The sequence below is a fragment of the Leptonychotes weddellii genome, chromosome 3, assembly GCF_054177405.1.
Source record: "Leptonychotes weddellii isolate Sample4059 chromosome 3, ASM5417740v2, whole genome shotgun sequence".
NCBI lineage: Eukaryota > Metazoa > Chordata > Mammalia > Carnivora > Phocidae > Leptonychotes > Leptonychotes weddellii.
In genome coordinates, this window is record NC_138371.1 from 67341184 (window position 1) to 67367253 (window position 26070).

At 40.6% G+C, this 26070-nt stretch overlaps 1 protein-coding gene across 1 annotated transcript in view; it reads right to left on the reverse strand.

Annotated features, from left to right (window-relative positions):
• The window catches only part of GALNT5 (polypeptide N-acetylgalactosaminyltransferase 5), a 44663-nt gene that overhangs the window by 12307 nt on the left and 6286 nt on the right, over window positions 1-26070 (reverse strand). The window contains exons 2-7 of the mRNA XM_006734851.2: window positions 15962-16128; window positions 14264-14383; window positions 5030-5165; window positions 4317-4436; window positions 1830-1947; window positions 534-857 (exon numbers count right to left, since the gene is read on the reverse strand). Of these exons, the coding sequence (XP_006734914.1) occupies window positions 534-857; window positions 1830-1947; window positions 4317-4436; window positions 5030-5165; window positions 14264-14383; window positions 15962-16128 (985 nt within the window). The remainder of the gene's footprint in view (window positions 1-533; window positions 858-1829; window positions 1948-4316; window positions 4437-5029; window positions 5166-14263; window positions 14384-15961; window positions 16129-26070) is intronic.

Consider the following 26070-nt stretch of genomic DNA (forward strand, 5'->3'; position numbering starts at 1 on the left):
GAATGCCTGGACAGTCATCTATCTTAGAGTTTTTGCACCAAGGGCGTCCTCTGCCTAAGACTCGATCCTTTAGAGCTTCGCTGACACTTGTCTTCCAGGCCTAGGCTTCAACATCTCTTCAGAGTTGAATACTGTAGCTTAGAAGGAGTCATCACTTGTGACCAGTTCCTTAAATGAGAGCCATTCTGTTTTTTATTTAAATGTTACATACTTGTACATTGTTTTCCCTACTCAACTTCAAGCTCCACAAACAGGAATCAAGTCTGCTTTACACATCACCCTATAATCCAGTTCTGAAATGCTATCTGGTTTATTGATACCCAGTAGGTACTGGCTGAAGTAATCAGTGAACATGGCTGCTTAAAAGCCTCCCTCAAGTTCACCTATATTTATCCCTTAACCGTGCTCTGTCTCATCTGCACTCATACTTAGTATTTACTTATAATGTAATTCTTCATTCTTTTCCACACATTTTCAAGAGATTTTAAACTTTATTTTTATGGAGTCAGAATGTAATTGCTGCTTGAACTTACCACACCATTAGCCCTCACAATGGGAGCCTTCAGATCAGGAAAAACATTCTCCAAGTACCATTTGAAACTTTTGCATTTTAGTTTCTTTCGAAGTTCCTGTTGTTCGGTGAGGTTTCCAACATCTAACCCTTGGTCTATGAGGTGGTCCCCATGGCCATAGAATAGGTCCTTGTACTCATCAAGCCAGACCTCAGCAACCCGCACCAAGTTCCGCTCTACTGTCTTCATCCGGTCTTTGGGGAAGGAGTATGGATTGTCATTTCTGAATATGTGGCCCACTCGGGAACAGGGAATGATCTCAATTTCACCACCACACATCCACACCTGGATGATAATAAACATCAATTATCAAATGATGTCTGCAAATCATGGGCAGTTAATAATGACAAGGAACGACCTGGTGACCACTCTCTCCTCCCCCCAGTCTGAAGTAGTTTTTTTTCAATAGTTTCAAATTAAACTCAACAGGTTTATTTAGTTTTGTACATTGCTGTGGACCATTTTAGGATTCGTAAAATATATATATTTTTATTCCCTACCCATCGGTGTACATCTTCTTATTTTATAAAGAAATTCTCACTGAATCCCAAAGTATAAAATATGGAATATGGATTCCTGTTTTGGTTGGATCAGGGAAAGGAGTGTATATTTCCATGTTTTCAACTTGCCCTTCTCATCTTGGGATGACCCATATGGCTTATGGAGCACAACTTGAAAATGAGCTCGAAGTAATACCCCTTTTACTATATACCACCCCACTCCTCAGGAAAGCAGTTGCCTTTTGGATTCTCTTTACTCTGGCTGCCGCCAAGGCTCTCTTAGCTGTTGATCAATGACTATAAACACCCGAACTGTCTGAGATGTCCAAAGTTGCTGCACCATTGCCTGTCGATGGCCTGCCCTAGAGGAACTTTTTGTACTTCTGTCCCTTGTGGCATCTAACGTGAGCCATTACTGAGTGATTTCATTACTTCCGATATACTAGAAAAACGTTCCCAGAGATATTTTGTGGGAAGCATGAATCCCACAGCATTTATACAGAATGGCAGGCGTTATTTCTCCCAAGTCACATGTAGAAACAGGATTGTAAAATACTAGGGAATTCTAATAAATTTTGTGAGAGCTATTGATTCTTCCAAATTTAATCTGGGAAACAAAAACATTAATCTAGAGGCCCTTAAATTTCTGTGGAATTTCCTCCCCGAGGCAGTCCCATATCTGATTATACATTAGTAAAATGAAACCAAATGATAAAGTCTTAATTGTAGAGAGGATTTGAGGACCACTTGGTAATACCTTGAATGAGAGCTCCATATTTTCTCCACCCCAGACATCAAGCCCAGGGTCGTATGTTCCAAGTTCAAAAAAGTAATTTTTATCAATAGAAAACAATCCACCTGCCATGACGGGGCACCTACAAAAAGAAATGTTTGATTTTTTAAGCTTGCTTGTCATGGGAAATCAACGTTTCGAGTGGGTCCCCTGTGCAGTTGTGATGGAGTTAAGAGATATTTTAAAATAGCTACCAAGCACGGGGAGGTCTTGGAATGGAGTCACAAATAGCACCAAAGTCATCAGTTCCCTAGTTCATGGTGGCAAAGCTTAATTAGGGTCAGCAAAGATGGGGCCTGGAAGTAGGACTCTTATTTGCCCTTTACTCTCTGACACAAACTCTCCAGATAGGTTATTTTTTTTTTTCCCACACAGAACATGCCCTCTTTAATACCCATCACCAGGCTTATGGTTCGTCTCCCCCTCCGATTTCCTCCCCTTTATTCTTCCCCTCCTGCTATCTTCTTCTTCTTCTTCTTCTTCTTTTTTTTTTTTTTGTTAACATATAATGTATTATTTGTTTCAGAGGTACAGGTCTGGGCTATGTGCTATGGTGAGCACCGTGAATTGTGTAAGACTGTTGAATCACAGACCTATACCTCAGATAGGTTATTTTTAACAATGCCTTTTTAATAGTACTAAGGGAGTACTAGGCACTGTTGTAAGTATTATGTATGTAATTATCTCAGACTTTATGAAAATCCTGCAAGTATGTACCATTAAGAAACCACAGCACAGAAACGGTTAGGAACTTTCCCAAGGTCACAGATTAGTATGATGTACTTTGCGGGTTCAGTTTAGGTGGTCTAGTTTGACTCTATGATCTCTCACTCCACTCTACTGCCTCAACTGTAGACAGATTTTTATTGACAGCTTATTATGTGGCAAACACTTTTTAAAGCATGTTATATAATCAGATTTAATTCTTAGATAATAGAGGTAGCTCCTTCTATTAGTCTTAATGCAAAACAAACAAACAAACAAACAAACAAAAAAACGAGGACACAGAGATTCAGAGAGGTTAAGTGACTTTTTAAACCTCACACCATTAGGAAGTAATAGAATTGAGATTTATATCCAAAGAGTCAGACTCCAGAGCATTCGCGACTGTTATAGATTATGGGGGATAGAAACTACACTTGAATCAGCAGCTAGACAAGGCAGTAATCCCTTCCCATGGTGGTTACCATTGAGCCAGTGGAAAGGTTTGTGTGGAAAGCCTGTCTTGTGTTTAGAGTACAAAGCAATGTCAAGGATAAGGTAATTCTTGCCCCACACCTACTTCCCTTCCCCCATCATTTATGTACATATTCTTTCTGAATGCTCAATGTCTTTTCTAGTCCATCCAGAATGCATTCTCTTCCTAATGTTATGTGGAATATAATCTGAACTCAATCACTACATTAACTCTCAAAATGGGAGTCTGAAAAAGGCAAAGAGGTTCTTTAGATGTGGGGTCAGAGTAAGTGTGTTAAATGCAGGCAGATATGGGTTTGAGTCCCAATTTGTTCTTTTACTAGATGTATATCCCTGGGAAAATTACCTCTTTTAGGCTCAATTTCCTCATCTCCACAATGAAAATACTACCACCTCTCTCCTAGGGTTAGAGAGAGGCTTAAATGCACAGTGCTTAATAAATGATAGTACTTCTATTTGACTTGCTAGGAATATCAATTCTGAAGGCATCATACCTAGCAAGGGATGAGGCATGCAGTATTGAGGGTTAAGTTCTGAGAAATAATGTTACAATGCACAGTCTGGGCTGGGGCTTTCTCTTGACACTTGTCTGCTCAAGTTCTCTCTCCAACTGGGAAGGCTTTGGGGACCCCTGTTGCTCTGCCTGAGGCTGGCTGCATGCTTGTCCTGCAGGTCTAGACTCTGGGGGAAGTGTTCACTTTGGCTTCAGGTCTAAGCTGTGATCTTAAATCCAGCTTCTCCAGCAATAAAGCCCCTCTTTAAATTCATATCCACCTTCTGTATCTATTTCTCAATTCATTCACAGAATTTGGCTCCCATGGGAAGGGTAGGATTAGAATTGAAAAGAAAATCCAAATGGTAGCTATTATTACAATAATACTTTTACCACTATTATTTACTCTTCTAATTTTTACTCATGTTGGCTTTAACATTATATGTGTTCATACAGCGTTTATGCAGCATATTCAATTAGTTTATATTTCTTAAGTTGTCTATCTCAGGGAACAGGAATAGTATTAGTGAATTTCTCTGGGTTCAGGGCTGAATAAGGTGCACTTAACCATTTAAAAAATGAGGTTTGGTAGTGGGAAAGTAATATCTTAGGAAAACATTGCTTTTGATCATCTATTGGCTAAAGCTGTAATTCTTGATGGTCTACAGAATGACAGGAAATACTTGTTTTGTGGAATTGCTTCCTATGCCTTTATAAAAAGATTCACGATTGCTTTCTAATCTTAAATTTCACACACTTACCTTATTATATCTGTTTCTTTAATTCTGTTTTTTGCAACAACGTCTGGAGGAATTGTTCTCCAACCAAAGTTCATGGGCCACACAAAGATGCCTCTTTGAAAGTTGTCCACTGTCATGTAACTAATCCAGGAAAGAAACAAAAGTGCTACCTGAGATCATACACATATACTTAAGCAACCTGACACCATGTCTTGTTCAAATGAATGAAACAAGTTCTTACACAAATGATTTTAGATTATTACAAACTTTTTAATAACATTTCAAGCAAATTTATGAGTACATTAGTGACTAACTGGCTTGATTGCTAGTTTTTAACTTATACTTTACTTTTAATAATGTTCTGACTACTTTTGAGGGAAAAAAAAACAATTTAGGAGCATATGTATTATTTCCCACTAAAAGATGAACTAATCTTAAGGGAGATAAATATTTTCTGGGTTCAGGTACAGCTGAATAGAAAGAGGAAAGAACAGGACAATGAGTATTAGGATTTATTGCTATTAAGAGTTAAGCATTTTGATGATCAAATAAATTACTTGATTGACCTTCTCTGATCCCAAGATATCTATTATGTGTTTCCATTTATTTAAATGGATGCACTGTGTATTTCTTAGATTTGCAAAAATGTGCATTTTAGGAATATAACCAGTACTTTCTGCTGCTGTTAGTTAAAAACTCGCTTAGAAGTATCTTGTGGAATATGACAGTATTACCTCATATCCTTATCATTGATGACCTCAATTACTGGACAGGCTACTTTCTTTCTACTTAAATAAACCCTTTCCAGAAGAGGTTCCAACCAACCAGTGTTACATTCCACGTGAGAATCCAAGAATGTCAACACATCACCTAGAGAGCCAGAAAAAAAAAAAAATCATTTGAAAATGTGTTATACTGAATGTATGTACTTCATGTTCAAAGGTTTTGGAGATTGCTCCAGAAAGGTGATTATAAGGGCAGTAGTCTTCTCACTGAATTCCTGGTCCCTATAATTTCATTCTATAGTGAAATAAAATAAATTTCGTTTCTAGAAGTCCTATGGGACAAGCATCATTTTTGTTTGTGAAAAATTGATAAGCCACTTAGAATGGATAGCCAAGACTTTGAAGGGAATCCTTAGAGTAAAAGCTTTGTCTCTTCTAAGGAGGGTGGGTCGCATTAACCTGGGGTGGGGGTGTGTGGACCAGGCAGAGTTTGATATTCCAAGGTGGGCCTTAGGAATGATGAAGAGGAGAAATCATTCTGCATAACAAGGCTGAAAACAAATAAAAAAGGAAGGATCAGCAAGACTAGAAGGTAGTGTAAAAAGGGTTACAGGGATGGGGAGGGAGAATAGGGAATAGTTTAATGGGTATAGAGTTTTAGTTTTGCAAGATGAAAAGCTTTCTGGAGATTGGTTGCACAACTGTGTGAATATACTTCAGAGTACTGGACTGTGCACTGAAGAAATAATTAAGATGGTAAATTTTATGTTACGCATATTTTGCCACAATAAAAAAATCAAAGACTTGCAGAAGAAAAAAAAAAAGAAAAAAGAAAAAAAAACCAACTTGGAGGCCAAAAAATAATCACTAAAAATTCTTTTTTTCCTATTAGTTGTGTGAAGTAACACTCTCTTCCCAATAAAAATCTCCGTAGCATCTACATTGTTCCAAATGATTTTATACAAGTGGAGTGTGTGTGTGTGTGTGTGTGTGTGTGTGTGAAGATTAACAAATAACCCGAGGAATTTGGGCTATGGCCAAAATCCTACATGTGTCCTTTCAGGCCCAACCATAGGCACATTACAAAGGCTTTCCCTGGCGGGTCCTCATGGCTGGAGGCTGCCCTCTCACACCAGACGTGGTCTGCAGCCAGTGTACCACAGCCTCTGAAGGGACTTGCAGTCAAGAGCTCAGGCCCTCCCTCTCCCTCAGTGGACATGCTCTCAGCACAGCTTCATTCCTAGCTCAGTTTCCTCCATCGGAGGCCTCCTTCAGGCCAAGATCTCTGTCTCACCGCATGGGAGGTGGGGAGGTCGCCAAGACCTTTCCCTCCATCTGACTCAGCATTCAGCATTTTCCTACTCGGAGCCTTCTTTTTCTCACCCTGCGCCCCAGGCTGTAAAACAGGAGAAGCCGTTTGTTCTGGGCTCCGTGGGCAGTGAGATGATCCTCACATCTGCCCAATCCACCAGCCCGTTTCTCTACAGGGAAACATGGGATATTCAGGGAGTCAGCACTTTCTTCTGTTTCAATTCTTACTTATACTTCTTACTTATATCAGTGGAGGAAATGATTAAAGACTTGAGGGTTTCTTTCCTTTTGGCTTATTGCTTGCATCGACCACTCTGACACCTGGTTGCTCCCCTCTGCTCTTGACAAACTTATAATAACATCATTTACCTTCTATTCAGTGCTTACTCGGTGCCAGACACTGTCCTAGGCATTCTACACAAGTGTCTTGTTTAAGCCACACAACAAACCTGAAGTATAAATCTCATTTTTCTTTCCATTTAAGAAATGAGACGCAGATCTAAGTTTTATTCCCATTTAAGAGAAACAACTGAAGCAATTTTTTTCAAGTTAGCACAGCTAAGTGGCAGCCTGATATTTGAAAACACATAGTTTATTCCATTGCCTGTGTTCTTAAAAAAAGAAAGAAAAAATGGTCAGAAAGAGGCAGGGCTATGAGAATGGGAAGGCTTAAAGTAAAAGCGGAAGATGGCAGCAGGCAAAGAACAAGGTGAAATTAGATACCTAGATGATAGTTCATTATCCACTAAAAGCTATACCTCTCAATTAATGGTTCAGTATCGTATTAACCGATCAACAATGGAATTTTTGCATGAGGGTGAAGAAACTGACCTTAGCCAAGGTCTTGGTGAGGAATGCTCTTGAGAAGTCTTTAGGCGGGACCAGGCTGCACTAGACTGAAGCCCCTCCCCCCATTATCCCCAACTCTTGGAGACAGTGGTTACAACTCCTGATCATGCTGGTGGAGTCCTATTTTCAGAAATTATGGCTTATTTCATAATGAAAGGTCATTATCAACTAAGGGTGTCATTTTGCACAGCCCGCTCCCTGTGTGGGAAGGTTCACGGGGGTTATCTAGGTGCGTAGGGTGTGTAAGCATGGCCTGCTAAGTTCCTACTTGGCTAGTGAATAGCACGTGCAGAAGATAACCTCCTTTTTCTCACTACTTCTACTGCTGGTCCGTTCGAACCAAAGAGCAGTCTCTCCCAGACTGCCTGTCCCTATCCCCAGAGTAAGCTGGTACAGTCAAAGGGGCCTGGATCGACTTTCTCAATCCCTGGTGGCAGCAGGATGGGTACCCAAACCTGCATTCACTTCCCACCTGGCCCAGATTCCCATACAGATTTTCATTCACTTGTTGCCAGGACCCAAAGGAAGCAGCTTCCGCCCAAAACACAGACTGGAATTTTATACTGTTTTATTTTGGGTGAGAAGAGAATCCTCCCATGCATGAATGTCATTGCTCCACTTTCAGACACTTTAATTTAAAATAAGATCTCCGGAACTAGACCAGGGAGCTATCTATGTAGCTGACTCTGGTTAGGACTTCTACTTGTAGAGGGTATGGTCTGTGGACGTTTCACACACACCCTTCCTAACCCTGAGCGTCATGGTGAAATGAACATAGTATCGAAGCCACATAGCTCTGTTTTCCTTAGCTACACTGGATAAATTATTTAACCTCTCTGAGATCTACTTTCTGGGGATAGTTCTAAGATCTACCTAATACCTAAATTCCTTATAAATAGCTAGTGTTGGCGCCTGGGTGGCTCAGTTGGTTGGGCGACTGCCTTCGGCTCGGGTCATGGTCCTGGAGTCCCGGGATCGAGTCCTGCATCGGACTCCCTGCTCGGCGGGGAGTCTGCTTCTCCCTCTGATCCTCCCCCTCTCATGCTCTCTGTCTCCCATTCTCTCTCTCAGATAAATAAATAAAAAATCTTAAAAAAAATAGAAATAAAAATAAATAGCTAGTGTTATTACTGTTTTTTCAATGAGTGTTTAAGCTAGAGTTCAAAATAATCTTATCTTGATGACCACCTGGCAGGCTTTTCTGTTTCCTAAGAGTAGGTCCCAGCGATGCTGGATTGTTTGCAGATGGGTTTGATTGTAACTTATTTATTTATTTACTTTTTGACCAACCCAGAGATGCTCGATGTGCCAGAAAGCTTTGGCTCCTTTTTGAGTACAGACCCCCATTTCTATTTAGCCAACCAGCTTGGAATATTGTTGCCAGCACCAATTAGTGTTGGAGTGTTGTCTTTAGGGTTCCTTGAGGGATGTGGACCTGGCTGGCCATTTAATTTTACATAATAATTTATAAGTGATGCTAAGGAAACCACCTGTTTTACCTGCAGCAGAAACAAGTTGTAGAAATTTACAGAAGGACTATCGCTTTTCAGGAGACCTTAAGGTTGTCCAGGAGTCAGATGTCATTTTAGTCCACATACTTAAAGTTAGCCAACTGATTCTTTGGAATGTTCACAGCAATGTCATGTATTTTGCCAAATGCCCTTGTTATAAAGGAAATGAGAATCTGATCTCTACTCTGACTCTCTAGAGTGTACTATTGAAACCTGTCCATCTGCAGACTCTTCTTGGCAGGGCAATAACTTGCTCTTTTGTTCAATACTCGCACGAGATCCGAGTGGTCGGCTTGTTCACTTTCTACCTCAATTACTACATCTTTTTTTTACTTGCGTTGGCCTCCTATAGGACACTTTCCCTAGAGATCCATTGACCGTGGCCTGCCCTTCAGATTTTTAAACCCTACTTGAACTCTCTATCTCCTCATTCTCAGGAAATAACTTATTGGACCCGATCTTTTTGCCTGAATCATATCCAGATGAAGAACCTATCATGCACCAGAAACTGAACATGTAGTGAACATTGTTAGTGGTCAGGGAGTCACTGTTTTGCCCTTATTATTTTGTATTATGTACTTTCAGAGAGTCTAATAATACTCTGGGATCAAAATAATACTCTGGGACCAAACCTGACCAGTTTCTGAAGGTCGTTGGATCTTTGATCTCATCCTTGCCTGTGGCTTCCCCTCCCTGTTCTCTGAATTCTGAACGGTAAATCTTTAGGAAACAATAGCTGTCAAGGCCTATCAGATTCTGAATTCAGATTCTTGTCATTCATTTCTTTGTTTGGCTGAGGCAGTCTAGAGAAAATTTCTGCCCTGGTATCTTTGCTGATCTCTGATTACAGAGACTTTTCAGGCCCAGAATGTGTCCTGTCTGTGCTTTACTTGGGATGGCTGGGGAATGCCCAAGGGAAGTCTGGGAGAACTAACAGGCTGGCCAGCCCCACTTAGGGCCAGCCCCTGAACAGTCCCTGAACTATTTCCTCAGCTAAAGCTGCTACGGGCTTCTGAATCCCCTTGAATTTCCTACAGGAGTCAGGTGAACTTCAGGGCCCTTGGATGTATTCTTGGACAAGGCTGTTACTAATTCCATCAGAACACACTTTTCAGCTTCTTCCAAATTCAGGCATTGGCCTTCTGCTAATGCTGCTCAAAGTGTGGGCCATAGAGCCTGCCATCAGAGATAGGAACGGAAATTGAGAATGGATGATTTAAAACTCTAGCAGTTTGCTGGAATTTGTTAATTTATTCTCTGCTTTATATAGGTGTATGTATATAACATATAAGTCATTATTTATGTTATCTGTATCTTATGTATGTTATATATACACACATACACATGTATATATTATACATAATAAATTTATGTATATATCTATATACATATAGTATAGAGGAATGCATATATAATTGTGTACATATCTTTCTTTTTTTCCATCTCTTTCTTAGGTAGTTTATCTTTATTATAATTTACAAAGGGGCAGGTCCACCAAATTTGGAAATTAGAAAAAAAAAAGTTCTTCTATGATAGTTTGAGAAGCAGCTCTTCACTAGACAGTGGCAAGCAATTCAGATGCACCTAGCTGGCCTCTCCAAACTAAAGTTATGACCCCTTAGCAAGTCTCTACAACAATATAGTGGGCTTGGTCAGAATCTAAAAAACAAATAAAATAAAAGATATTAGAATCTGCTGCACATGTTATTTCATGAAATGTCTACTGTGGCTACATGTGTAACATATATATGCACTGGGTTGTGGTGTAAGATTTATTTCTTAGCATGGGTCTTGGTACAAATAGTTTGAGAGTTACCAAACGGAAACTGAGCTAATGCACTCATGGGCGTTAATGACTGACTGAGAGCCAAGTTTACATTGTTACATTTGGATTTTCTAGATTCAGAGAAGTTATTTGCGGGCTGTATGACTGCAAGTACTTGAGCAGGCCGATTAGGCAACTTCCTTGAGCGAGTTCACTGCAGCCCATCTGAAGAGGCCTTCCGTGTTGTCTAACAGTTTAGACTGTTCTGGAGATGATCACCAGCACGCTTTGTGTCCCATGCAGGCAGAGAGAAGGTTTTTATAAGCAGTACATTTTTGGTTCTGCACTTGTCAGCTTTCTCTTCATGGATGTCTCATTTTCATCTCAAATTTACATGGACAAAATCGGAACTCAACAGCAATCCCAAATCTGTTCCTCTGGTTATGGCCCCACCGCCCACCAAGTTGCTCAGATGCCAATTCTAGGGTTTTTTTTTGTTTTGTTTTGTTTTGTTTTTTGCTCCTTTCATTATTACTCTCTTCATATCTTATCTGATGACAAGCCCATGGGCTCCATGTCCACAATATATTCTTACTCTGATCCCTTCCTTCATCTGCCCTAGTATCTCCCTCGTGTTTGGACAACTATAATAGCCTCCTTTTTTTTTTTTTTTTAAGATTTATTTATTTATTTGAGAGAGAGAGCAAGAGAGAGCAAGTGGGGGGGAGTGCAGAGGGAGAGAGAATCTTCAAGCAGGCTCCCCGCTGAGTGCAGAGCCAGCCATGGGGCTCAATGCCACAACTCATGAGATCACAGCCTGAGCCGAAACTAGGAGTTGGACTTTCAACAGACTGAGCCACCCAGGTGCCGCGATGATAACCTCCTAATTGGTCTCCCTCCTTCCTCTCTCATCTCCCTAATACCCAGTCTCTACAAGGCAGGCAAATTGAGCTTTAAATTAAGTCAAACAATTTTATCCTCCTCTTTAATGTACTCCATTGGTTTCATATGATACCAAGAATAATGCCTACACTCCTTGAATGACTCATAAAACTTTACAAAAGCCCACCTTTTCCTTGCCCCCGAGATGAATCTCCTATCACTCTCTCCATGGTCAGTACCCACCAGCCATAATAAACTTTCTTTAACTTTAATACACAGAACATATTTCTGCATCAGGACCTTGCACTCCTTTTTTTTTTTTTTAAAGATATTTATTTATTTATTTATTTATTTATTTATTTATTTATTTGACAGAGAGAGACACAGCGAGTGAGGGAACACAAGCAGGGGGAGTGGGAGAGGGAGAAGCAGGCTTCCTGCTGAGCAGGGAACCCGATGTGGGACTCGATCCCAGGACTCTGGGATCATGACTTGAGCCAAAGGCAGGTGCTTAACTGCCTGAGCCACCCAGGCACCCCAGGACATTGCACTTCTTGTTCCGCTTGTCTGGGAATGTGCTTCATCCAGATCTTAGCCCCAAACTTGCCTACTTGGCCTATTTCCTCACTATCCTATTTTTGTACAATTTGTGTGCCATTACTTCCCAAAAGAAATCAAACATGGATTTTTACTTAATGTTCCAAATGCAGTCTATCATTAAGAATCTTTGTTATCACTGCAATGTCAATTTTGGTGTGATGTGTTTGTAGTTAATTTTAAATTTCCATTACAGGCCAAAGAAATTAGGAAACCAAGGAGATAAGAAAAGTTCAAAATTTGGGGTTTAGTTACAAGGAAGTGTAACTTAGGTGAGGAGATAATCTACCATTAGAACATGCTTAAATATGGGGCGCCTGGGTGGCCCAATCTTTTAAGTGTCTGCCTTTGGCTCAGGTCATGATCCCAGGGTCCTGGGATGGAGCCCCACATGGGGCTTCCTGCTCAGTGGGGAGCCTGCTTCTCTCTCTCCATCTGCCTCTCCCCCAGCTCTTGCTCTCTCTCTCAAATAAATAAATAAAATCTTAAAAAAAAAAAAAAGAACATGTTTAAGTTCAAGCTGGTGGAGATATGCAATGGTATGGTCTACAGGGGAGAGTGGTGGCTAGATATCGAGAGACAGCAAAATGTAGCAGATAAGTGCAGATTTGGAGTCAAGGTTTCTGGCTTCCAATCCTGCTGTAGCACTTGCTAGCGGGGAGAAGTTGGGCAAGTCATAACCTCACTGTGCCTCCCTATCTTCATCTGTAAAATGAGGAAAATTATTGTACCTAGCTCCTAGAGTTCTGGCGAGGATTAAATCAGTTACTGTAGAAAGTATTTAGAATGGAACCTGGTATATAAGTTCAGCAATTATTATGGGGTATGGGTACTTCCACAGAAGGATACAAAAATAAATCAATATGTTTGATGTCATTTTTAGAATACTCATGGGCAGAAAAGATTTGACTCCTCCCATTCACTCACCAACCCACACACTAAAGAAAAGTGAAGAAAAGAGGGCGTATTGCTCTTTGGGAAGACAGAGAGAGCTATCAGAAGAGCAGACATACCCCATAGGTCAGGGAAGAGAGAAGGAAACAGTTCTCAGTCCTCAAATACTGATGGGATCAGGTCAAAAATACATAGGCTTGGAGGGCCTCCAAGTGGTCAAATTTGGGACAAACTGAGTACAATAAACAAACAAAACAAACAAACAAATCAATCAACCAATCAATCAATTTCAGGGCAAATTTGCCCTGAAATAAATGAAACTCCAGTTTCTGTACAAACTTACAATCTGGATAATACTGACTGTGGCTTCTCAGTATCAAATTCCAAATGGAGGGAGGGATGAAGGAAGGAAGGACAGAAGGAAGGAAGCAAGAAATTTAATAATATACGCATTGAATTTTTAAAGCATAAATTAGTATTGATGGGAGCGTAAGAGGGGAAGAGGAAGGAGGGACAGAGAGGAGGGGAGGAAGAAAAAGAAGAAGGGGGGGAAGGACAGAGAGATGGGCAGCCCTCAGTGTAATAACTGATTTAAGCAATGATCACCAACGGGTGCAAAACCATTGAGTGAAATGTAAGGAAAACAGTATTCATATGAATCCAAGTATCACATCACAAATTACTTCTTACTCCCAAAAGAAAAACCTGGCTGTCGACATTTTAACCAAATGCTCAAAATTACTATCTCCCATAGGGGGGCAACTTGACATCATGTGTCTCTTGATTTGAAGCCATAAACAATATGTAATTCCTACCACCTATGTAGTACAATACTATACACTATTCACTTCCATAACATTCATCCTGAGTGTAACATGAGGAAGCAATGATAAAACTTCAGAATGTGGTCACATGTACAAAACAAACGGCCTGGACTCTTTAAAAAAAACCAAACAAGTCAACAGTAAGTAGTATGTTGTCTTCTCTAGACTGAGGACCCAAGGAGACTAAACAACCAAATGCAGTGCATGGAACTTAATAAGATCTCAAATTTCAGAAGAGAGAAGTAGCTATAAAAAACATTTGAGGAGCAAATGAGGACGTCTGAAAGAGCATAAACCAGATGATATTTAGATAGGAAAGTGCGCTTATCTAAGAGAACGTCTGTATTTTGCGGAGAGGCCTACTAAGGTACACAGAGTTGTAGCGTCATGATATCTGCAAATTCAAAAGTTGAGGACAAAAGTGGGTGTATATAAACACGTGTCTGCGTCTGTGTGTGATGAAGCACATGGTGCAGAGAGTTAAAAGCTGGTGGCATGATGATGGCTATGTGGGTGTTCACTGCGGCATTACTTCAAATTTGCTATACCTTTGAAAGCAAATCAACTAAAACAAAAATATAACGAAAACAAAAAATCAGCAGCTGCTTACCTGTTGCCTTCTGTGCTCCTGCCAGCCTGGCTCTTATTAAGCCATGTCTCTCTTTGAGGCGAAGAATCCGAACTTTTGGAAACTGAGACATGTATTTATCCAAGTTACCTTTTAGGTAGTCTGTATCACAGTAAGAATAGACAAGGAAACACGTCAAGTAACTAGATCTGGATAATGCTAGCAGTGGCTTCTCAGTATCAAATTCCAGAAACTATGATAGTTACTGTAGTCACTAAATTTTATTCCTTGGACCACGATTTTATTTTCCGATGTTATTTTCCTGGATGGCTTTTTGTCTGCATCCAATACTCCAAGCTCTCTTTTTCTCAAATTCCAAATCCTTCTTTCCAGTGTGGTCAAGTGACATAGAGGAGGGCTCACCTTTTCTGAGTATTTGTCAGGACGGGCAAATTTGCCCTGAAATAAATGAAACTCCAGTTTCTGTACAAACTCACAAAGGCCCCTGCCAAGACCCAGACAAGAGGCTAAACATTATATGCGAATTGGAAAGTTTGTGAAAGAAAGATATTACAACTGCAATTGGTCAAGGGCACTGTCACTTCCCTACTTTGACACCCTCTGAGTCATACCTCTTTTGTCTTGTTGGGTGGCCAAAGAAGTATCCATCCACAGGAATGTTGTTGGGGTTTTATGGGGTATATTTACATGACTTGCAGTCACTTCGATGTGTAATTAAGCTATTGACAGGTATCCCAGGTAGGAAAGGCTTCCAGAAGTACTTCTCCTGCTCACTTTCCTACTGATTTTGTGGGGGTTTTTTTCTTAAAGGGGACGCTGAAAACCATATAAGCTCCAGCTCTCTCCAAAGGGTTCTTCAGGTCCCTGGATCTGCCATTCATAAAAAGACTGTTATTTGCTTGGTGACTGGATACTATTTCTGTTTATGCTTTCAAGGCCCCTTCTCAAAGTTTTCAACCTGTTTTTCTTAGGCATCTCACTGCTAACAGACCTCAGGGTGATTGTGGTAGGAGTTCTGAGGCTGAGGAACCTGGCTCATGCTGTTGTGGTCATGAAAAGAGCTAAGTTGTTCTATTAGGGCTATCCTCTCTTTGCTATTTTCTAAAATTTTCTGAAGTGGGTTGCATTGTGAGAATTTGTAGTGTGGTGGCAGTGGGACCTCGAGTGGAAATGGAGCACTTAATACACGAATTATGTGATCACCCCAAGAGGGAGATTCTTCACTTCTTCCAGACCGTGGTGGGTTCTGCCTTTGCACTCTGTTGAAGCCTCATCTCTTTGGTTCTATTGGCAATTTGTCTTCTCAACACTTAACACATAACGTGCTTTGCCCTTGAAGAAGAAACCATCGGCCTTCCATTTCTTTGTTTTCCATAGAGTCTAACTCTGACTTATTACCAGTGGGAAAGGCATCCTATTAATTGTAGGGTACTTGCTTATTAGATTTCATAAAACGGTTGAACATCTTCTGGTCTCTGGAACTTCAAAGTGCTCCAAGGAGCTATAGTTAGAAAATCATTTCTACATGGCAGAGAAGGCACAGCTGAAGGGAAGTCTGAGACAGCTAACTGAAGATAGAACTCACTTTCTATATTCCGTAGATGCTTGGCTTGATGCCTCTAAAGCACCACATGAAACAATGATTTGATATTTTTGCCATCCACCCAAATTGCTATCGCCTCATATCAAACTTTAATTTTCCAGGAGTGCTTTTCTTACCTTTGGTGCTGAAGTCATCTACCAGTAGAATCTCCTTGATGAGGTGCGGAGGAGAGCGATTAAGGACACTATGAACAGACCTCAGGAGAGTGGACCACACTTCATCCACAAAGCACATGATGACACTGGTGGTCGGGAGGTTATTGTGAACTAGCTGCTCAGCACACCTGGGCCAGGACACAGGCAAGGCTCATTTTAGAACCAAAGAGATGGTTTTAAAAGTCACAGAGTGCAATTTTACGTAGATAGACATATACTGACACGCTCTGTTTATCTGTCTGTGTGTCTATCTGTTTGTCTATATATCTGTTTATCCATCCATCCATCCAATATCTACTACATGTATCAGTGATGATTTTATCATGTGTTTTTCTTGAGGAGGGGTATAAGCAAAATAAACAAGCAGAGTAAGAATAGCCAGTAACAGTAGTTGCTATAAAAGGACTAGCAATGCAAGACATGAGAAGTTCCTGTGGAGGCATCTTGCTGTAGGGGACAGGACATAGGCTTCGCAGGTGGTTAGACACTATTTTGAATCTCACCCCCAATATTTCTCAGATCTTTATCCACTGATACCATACTTAATCTTTCTGTGTCTCCGTTTCTTCATCTTTAAAATTAGGTAAATGTTCTTATTCAACAGAGCTTTACAGTCTAGTGAGAATGCACGTAAAATGTCTAGCACAGTTCCTGGCATAGGGATTCACCAAATGGTAGCTAGTGCTATCCTACTTAGACCATATACCACAGGAGAACACTCTGACTTATTTAATGTTACCAAGTAGTTTCTGACTGCCCTTCCAAATGGCCTCCTGCCAAGTGCCAAAGGAAATATTCTCCCTTTCTCCCACCCTGCATGTGAGTGTATTTATGGATATATATGGAGATGTATAATTAAACTCTTCATATTCTCTATCTATTTAAGGGTTACTTGCTGAGACTTTCTGTGCTACAGAGTAACCACAGTAGAAATAATCCTCCTGCCATAGAGAGGAGGATAAAGCTACAGTGGGAGTTGGTATTCAGGTGGGTTTTAATTGGTCTTGGGTTTTTTTTCCCACACCCTGCAATGTGTGCTGCCTCGCTGCTGGCATTCTTCCATCCCTTGCCTGTTACTCTTCATTGGAACCAAATACAAAAAGTATTTGTCATCCTTCTAACGCAGCTACTATTAGTAATGTCATAATTAAATTACAATGATCATAAATAAATATTATAGGCAGGCTGTATTATTTCAATTTAAACCAACAACATCTCTTCTCCTTTTTTATGGAGGAATAATTGAAATCATGGTGAGGCTAGTTCATGATTATACTGTTAGTAAATGGCAGAGTTGGGACTCAAACTCTGGTCCGGTCTGGCTCCAGAAATAGCCATTCAGGAAGCCTTAAGTTCTCAAGAATAAAAGAAGCTGGCAGCAGATGTAACATTTTGTGGGAGCAGGCACTTCTGCCAGACAATATAGCTATACTTTTCTTAGTCTGTAAAAAAGAAATAGATAAGAGCAAAAACCATGGTAAAACCATATTTCCATGCATTCACCATTTATCAATAGTACTTAATAAAGTACTATTATGTAGATAATTGTAACAACTGCTTGGGATCCATATTTTTTACCCTCGTCTCTAAATAGAGCAAACTGAAGCTGGAGAAGTTAGATGACTTACCCAAATGATTCACCTAGAAAGGATATGTATGGAAATGTGAACAAATAGTTGTCAGTCCACTGCACTATGCTGATTTTTCTGTACTAAGATCATGGGTTTTGGAATCAGATAGATATGTGGGCAAATACCTGATCCCCTGATTACTGGCTTAGATTAAAGTTGTGTAACTCTTTTGAACCTCGATTTGCCAGAGATTAAGAACCTCCAAGCAGAGATGAAGAATCACCTTATTGTAAGACTAAATGCAAATATTTTATAGAACTCACCTACTATATATCTGACAAACAGCAGATACTAAGGAATTTCTTAAGGTAGGCAAATCCAGCTTTGGTCTGTAATTTCAATGGTTCCCTAAAGTGGGTGGTTATGATACTAACCTACAAAACATTATGAAAACATACATATCCAATCACCGGCCCCAGAAAATCAGTTCAGCAGTTCTGAATAGGCTCTGAGAATCTATGTCTTAAAAAACAAACAAACTAATGTAAGTAAAAATCTACAAACAAAAAGACAACCCACAAGTTGTTGATAGGCCAGTTTGGGAACTTGAGCTCTAAGACAAAGTGGATTTAATTTTACTTACCATTGGTGGATAAACTTAAAAATAAATAAATAAATAAATAAATAAATAAATAAACAAATAAATAAATCGAGGGCTGATAGGAGCATGTCCTGAATCTTCAAGTGATGTAAAATCAAAATGACACATTTTCATCAGGTATCCTGATCTAGTGTTAACATTAACTAACAGCAGCCTAAAGTAATCTGATTCTACCCTAGAGATCCACGAATTGGCATTTCTAAATAACACGAGATATCCCTGACTTCACTAAAGGCTGTATTAGTTTCCTGTCGCTGCTGTAACAAATTACCGAAAAAAAAAAAATCTGCTTATCAGTTTCTTCCTCAATTTATCTCTTTCTTCTCACATTTTACTATGAACAGAAAAGAAATACCAGGCACTCTTCAACACTTGGCTTGGAACTCTCTTCAGCTAACTATCCAAGTTCATGGCTTGCAATTTCTGCTTCCACACAGCTATCTGACACAATTTAGCCAAGGTTTCTGCCACTATCTTGGGAGGATCATTTTCCCTCCAGTTCCCAGTAATGTGTTCTTGCATTTCATTCTGGACCCTCACAAGATGCACTTAGAATGCTCATATTTTTACCAAATTCTGTTCAAGACAATATGTGTATTCTTTTTTTTTTTTTTTAAGATTTTTTTATTTATTTGACAGAGAGAGACACAGCGAGAGAGGGAACACAAGCAGGGAGAAGCAGGCTTCCCGCCGAGCAGGGAGCCCGATGCGGGGCTCGATCCCTGGACCCTGGGATCATGACCTGAGCCGAAGGCAGACGCTTAACCATCTGAGCCACCCAGGCGCCCCGACAATATGTGTATTCTTAAAGAGGACAGAAGCTTTCTTTTCTGTACTTCTCACTTCCTTCTAAGCCTTCACCTGTAGCATCTTTAACATGCGTGTTTCTACCAACAATTTCTCCCAGCTTTGATCTATTATTCAATTCTTTGGCTATTACTTGAATAATCCTTCCACGTTTTTAGGTATTTGTTACAGCAGCAACCTACTCTTTGAAACCAAAATTATATTCGTTTCCTCTGGCTGCTGTAACCAACTTTATGGCTTAAAACAACAGAAACATATTCTTTCACAGCTCTGGAGGCCATGTCATTGATTTATTGATTTTATTTCTTGTCTTCTGCATCCAGAATTTCCTGCTTACTACAATGCCACAAGCTTCTAGCATAGTTGCACATAATTAATATTTGATAAATATGTATCAGATGGGAGGATAAAAAAATGGAACTTATATCAAAAGATTAATGGGGGAAGGAGAGATATTTTTCTTTGAGCTAGGAAGAAAAAAGGTGGTAATGTATATAGACGAGTTTATGCATAGAGAAGTTGAAAGAATTTGTAGCTCATGTTGGAGGAAAGGTTGTTTGTTAATGTGATAGGGTAGGGGTTTGAGAAGAATGGAGAATATTTGGAACAGACACTATGAATAATGGGAGGGAGTACTGGCCAACTACACATAAAAGGATTTCTGGAGATCTCAAAATTTTAGTCAAAATACCGGTGTGATTTATTCCACCAGGGTCTGTCAGCCTGGGTGTAGAGGGAGATAAAAGCAGAGTGGTAAATTAGTCCAAGTCTAGGGGTCATCAGAGCAAACAAAATAGAAAGAAAAATGATAGAGGATTTTGAGGATACTGCTATAAAATGGGTAAAGTTTCCATCGTGGGCTGTATGTTGGGAGAGAGGAAGTAAAGCTAAGAGGAGTTTAATAGCCTGAGGAAGACATCAGTGACGTCCTATGACTTCCTCATCTCTAATTTTATAATGTAAGTGGATGGAAAATGCACATTTTACACTTAAATATTCCTTATACCATTCGGTGCTGAGAAAAACAAACCAATTCTAAAAAGGAAGGGTCAGCTGCACAAATTCTGCCTGAGCCATCTGAACCAACAAGCCTCACTGTGAAGCCCTGAGAATTGCTTTATTGTTAAAATTTGATTGACATTAGAAAATCTAGTTACAAACGAGAATACATCAGGGAGTTAACCGTGTAGGCTAACACAGATGAATCTTATATAATAATAAATCAGTAGATTTTTGGTCTCTTTCAGAAGAAACTTCCAAGAAATGTTGTAACGTTAGCCAGTTTGAAATTGGAGATGGGAAGCGCTCTCAGTCATTTAAGATTTGGGGGAGGCACCTCCCACTAGCCAAATATCTGAGCTTCCATTCTCCCCATCCCATCATGGTGTCTTAGTTTTACCATTAGAAATCCGTATGGGTGGGGTCATGAAAGATTCCACCAGATGCCAGGATCCCAAGAAATAAGTAGTACCCGTGCCATTTATTGGCAGACACGTATTTCAGATGCATTTTAAGAACCCATTGAAGATGACTCTGTGGGAGATTCTATTGCACAGGTCACATTGGTGCCTGGAAAAAGGGGCAGCATTAAAGGATGGGGAAGGGGAGCACAGAAGGAGGTGAGAGGGGCTCGAAATACGAAGTTGCAGAGTGTGCCTTGCTTCTGGGTGGCTGAGCTGTCAGGCCACCCTAACATTTATATGTACCTGGTTTCCTGCACAACTCAGCAGGCTAAACAAGTTTCCAGGTGTCTAGAAAAACTAGCAAGCTTGCTTTGTTTCAAGGCACAGTGCATCAGACCAGAAAGGCTTTCCACATTAACTTTTGCGCCCTTATGTACTGACAGTCATCTAGGTTACTACAGGCTGTAAAAACAATTTCAAATTATCCTCCACTGACCAACTAAAAGCAAATTTCCTTTCTTCCAATTTATCTATTGAAAACCCTGCTTTCTGCTATATTGAGGGGAGGAGTTGCAGCTCAAGTCAAGTCTCATTTAAATGCAAGCGATTTCTGGGTGTGTAATCTTTTTGAGGTTAAGAAATCATATTTTTATTCTATATGCTCATCCATTGCACAAGTCAGGTGTTTGGAGTCCACAGAGTCCATGCTATATGTGAAAATGAACCCGATCTGTTTTGTTTGGTGGGAGCCTGGAGTTAACATTATGGCGGCCAACCCAAGTACTAAACCCAAACAGGAAGTCCCCCATGAGGTCCACTGTCCAGCAAATAGTTGATACTACTATGGTGGCACAGCTTTCTGGACTTTCTCTAGACTTGGGAAAGATGACAAGGGACAGAGTTTTGATTCCTTTCTGACACTTATTGGCTGCGTGACCACCAGTAAACGGTGTAACTGTGCGTACCCTCAGCTTCTTTACTTTTAGGGTGAAGATTACAATACCTTCCTCACAGAATGTCTGTGAAGATTTGACGTGATAATGAATAAAAAAAATACTGTGTAAGTCCCATAGTAAAAACCCATGTGAGGACCTGTGAGTGTCCACAATACAAACACACACATTTTGACTGGGTAGACTGACCTCTTCTCAGGCAAACCTTTAATTCAGATCTATCAAGTGCTCATCAGTTATCAAGAGACTCAGGGAGTGATGTGTTTTGCCTTTTTGGCTTGCGTGTGCTGAATGCTCAGCCACTAACCTGATTTGAATGTAGTCTATCCAATAAAGAAGGTTTCAAATCGTAAGACTGGGGGAATGATAACATTCTCTCATTTTTATGAATTTTTCATTTTATTCCAAAACCGTCAAAATGTACTATGTGGGTCAAGTCTCAGTCTCCTCAGGTTTGAACAGAAGGTCGAGGAAAATATTTCTCAACTTCGATTTGCAATTCAACTAGTGCCTGGAGGTAAGCCTTCAGGGGCCTTCACTCCCTAAGCTCTGCTATCTTCGGGAGGATCAGAAGGGGAATCGGGCATGCTGAGGAGGAGCTCCGTCCAGAATATACTCTTTTCTACAAGACGTTCAATATATTGGGGCTTCTTGGTTTCTCCCTGATAACAGGGTATAGTTATATAAAAAGTTTACTTTTATGTTTTGTTCTTTCTAGGATAGACAACCCTGACATTCGGTCAGAATTGCCTGACTGCTAATTTAGAAGATTTCAGTCACACTCACCACTACTACTCCGAAGGCCTCAGCCAGCTGAGGCTGTGGCTGCTGAGGTCATCCTATATCCATCCAAGCTACTGGACTCAGGATCAACATTCCCCACTTTAACAATCATCTATTTTGAGCAAGCAGCTGTCAGAGTGAAATCGGGATGAAAGGGAAAAGAGCAGAGGTGGTGTCATGTGGCAGTAATAGTTCTGGGTGGCGGTCAGGGCACCTTGGGGGTAACTATGACCTTGAACAAGTCACTTCCCTTCTCCCACTTCGGGACTGGATTAGATTTGACTTTGACGCTTCATCCAGGACTAACATTCTCTGGTTGTCTATGCAACCTGAGCCTTCTTCACCTGTAAGTGCTTCCCTCTGGGTCAAGAGACCCTTGAGAAAAGGTTAAGTTCAGTGTTGTTGGTTTTTTTTTTTTTTTTTTCCCACATTTTCTCACTGGTCCTTAGAAGAACCTTAACAAGGTCCTAAGGGGATCTGGATTCTGCTTACTTTCCATGGTCTCATTTCCATCGCTCTCCCCCACTGCATGTCGGATTTCCTTCAGTTTCTTAATGGACCATTTTTTTTTTGTAACCCTTTTTCCCCACTTCTCTGACTCCCTACCCCTTCAGGTCTCTGTCCTCTCTCAAGCCAGGTTCGGGCTCTCCCCTCCTTACTCCGGGAGTACTCTGTGCTTCCACAAAACGTTCTGCTGTACTTGCCTTGGAGGCAGGGACCTTGCTCAGACGGTAGATCACATAGTGGGAGCTCAGGGCCATTTGCTCACCACTGAGCTGTGGTTGTTGGCAATTTTAGACTCTCCTTTGCTTAGTGCTGTATAGAAAATAATTTCCTATCAATTTTCTCTCGGAGGAGGTAGCTGACATGCAACACTAATTCCTTTCGCACACCTCTGACTCATGTGTAAGGAAGAGGAAGAGAGGTGTTTTAATTTCTGTCAAAGTTATATGATTATAAGGAAGCAAAGAAAAAGGAAGGAGGAGCTGTATCCTCATGGAAAGAGGACTGGGATTGTATGTCAGGAAGCTTCCCTTTGAGTCGCAACTCGACTATTGGCTTGCAGGAACAGCAGATAGATCATTTGTTCTTCTCAAACCTCGGCCTCATTTTCTCATCTGTAAGTCATCTGAGTGATAGTACGTCTTTTGTAGCGTTGCTGTGAGGATTGGTTAGAATTAAAGTGCACACACACATACTTATAAAATCTACACATACACGTGCACACACAAAGACACCATTGCCTAGAACATAAATAAGCACTTTTTTGGTGAGGCCCAGCAAGCAAGAATCCCCTTATTCAGACAGCCTGGGCAAGCCCAAGAGAGGTGAGGGTGATGGTCACTCTGAGGAGCTGGTTCAGGGAGAGAGCCAGCCCAGTGTGGTAGAATCATTACTGAGCGAGAGAGAATCGGAAGGCTAAAGTTTGGGTCCCAGTGCTGTCACTTGTGAGCTGTTGGACCTTTGGCCAGAATACCTTTCACTGTGTTTTTTTTTTCCTCATCTGTTAAGGGGATGTGACACTTTATCAGTCTGGCACGACTATTGTCAGGATCAAGTGGGATGGTGTGCGTGAAGCATGAACGGTCCCAGCTGCCTGGTACAGGGAGCCCCGCTCCTGTTAGGCGGTGAGCAGATAACGTGTGGAAGGAAGTGGACTGCTACCAGTGAATTATCTGCTGCCGTCTGAAACCTCAGCTGTCTCTTCAGGGTCCGGTTTCTCCATAGGCAGAGCTGGGACGGTGACTGTCCCTGCCTTGAGGAATGGTTTTCAGGATCAGATGAGGGGAGGCAAGTTGGGAAGACCCTTGTAAATACTGTCTCTCCATACTGCTCCTTCTCACACATGTCCACATAACAACATTTTAGAAGCGGAGCCAATTTAGGAGATAATTTAGTTTGGAATAATGTAGACTTTTTTTAAACATAGAGGGGACTCTAAAAAGCTCCTTTCATTTTGAAAGCAAACAACAAAAAAGAGCTTCTAAACACTGTTGTTTTTCCCCAATCTTCTGACCCTTGAGCAAACAATGTTTCATTCTTGAGAGGTTCTGCTGGGAATGGGTCGTCCAGAACAGCCCAACACGTAGTTATTTTCTGAGACAAGAGTACCCAGGGCAATACTGCAGCAAGTTTGATATAGTTAGGCTGGTGGTTAAATTCGGCACATGGATTAGATGAGCAAAAGAGAAGTGTAAATAGGTTCGAATTTTTTTTTTTTTAAAGATTTTATTTATTTATTTGAGAGAGAGAATGAGAGACAGAGAGCACGAGAGACAGAGAGCACGAGAGGGAAGCGGGTTGGAGGGAGAAGCAGATTCCCCGCTAAGCAGGGAGCCCGATGTGGGACTCGATCCCGGGACTCCAGGATCATGACCTGAGCCGAAGGCAGTCGCTTAACCAACTGAGCCACCCAGGCGCCCCTAGGTTCGAATTCTTAACATTTATTGACTCCTCTCTCCCAGAGACATTTCTAGGTCTTTGGCAGTATTTAGGAGAAAAAGTCACTGATCTGCTTTAACATTTCTCAGTTTTACATTAATCAAACAGTTTCACTGTTTTCCTCTCTTTGAGTTAGTAGCAGAAATGTGTTTTATGTCCTCTGATCATCTTTCTCCTTATTACTCTCAATTGAGGGGGTGAGTGTGATAAATGAAAGTATTGAAAGGCCCTGTGTCATCTTCTGGCTATATTTAACCTTTGTTATGCTATGGTCTAGCCTGTACTGTTTAAACAAATTTTGCTCTTTATTCCCTGCTCTCCGACATGGCTTTTCAGTGAAAGAGCACGCTGTGCTCTAACACACAAACACACAAATGTGCACTAATGTACATGTATACACACACACACACACACACACACACACGCACACGCACATGCACAATCCAGAAGCGCCAGAAATAACCCTTTTAAATCATCTTGGCAGATGTTTCTTTCCTGCTCCTGTTTAGTTTCCCAGGGAACTTCTGCAGTCAGTTTTAGATAATACTCCCTTTTCACTGTTAGTCACAAAAGCAGTCTCATTTCATCAATTAAAATATCCATCCTGTGTAAAAATAAAGAATTTGAACTTCATTTAACTTTCAGGTTTCTCTTTTCTCCCAGCCCGATAAATTCTTAGGAGCCTGAACTTCAGACAGACACGCGGTCAGTTTATGTTTTCTCTCCTGACTCGTCCTCCTCTAGTAATTTATTAGTTATGGTTTTTGACCTCAGTAGGATTGAGAGGGGAGGAAAGGGTGGAAATGAAGTTTCCAGAAAGGTTTTTCTTCCCCCTCAGTAATTTAGACTGGTTTGTGGCAAATGCATGGTGCCATCCTTTGCTTTTCATATGTGCTGGAAGAAAAGTCTCTGTAGCTGTGTAGGAAGGAATCAAATTATTGGTTGACAGTCCCAGCTCTGGGCTAAAGAGAGTAAAAATCGGTTTTAATTGCTTTATAGAGGGGCTGGCCAGAGTTCTGTAGGAAAAGCAAAGTGTTAAATTAAGCAACAGAGTAGCCACATGATGATGCAGTAGTGATAGAACAGCATGCTATAATTCTTATTGTACTTTAAAAACTAAATGCTGGCAGCAAAAAATTTTTTGAGTCATTTTTCTCTAAAACAGATTCCGGAAGTGCACTCTTAAAATAAGTTCATTTTTGGAGTGTCATCTTAACTAGATAGCGACAGGCCAGAAGACAGACTTCTTTCCATAGAATGGCCCTGCCTTTTCCACAGATAGGACTGTGTTTTAGCAAAATCTGTGTGTATTGATTATTGCTGACTGAAACAAACTTCAATAACTGAGAGCAAGAACTGTTAAGGATTAGCTTTCTATAAAGAAGAAAATTAAATATGGAACTTTGTTTTTTATTTTTATTTTTTTTAAAGATTTTATTTATTTACGGGG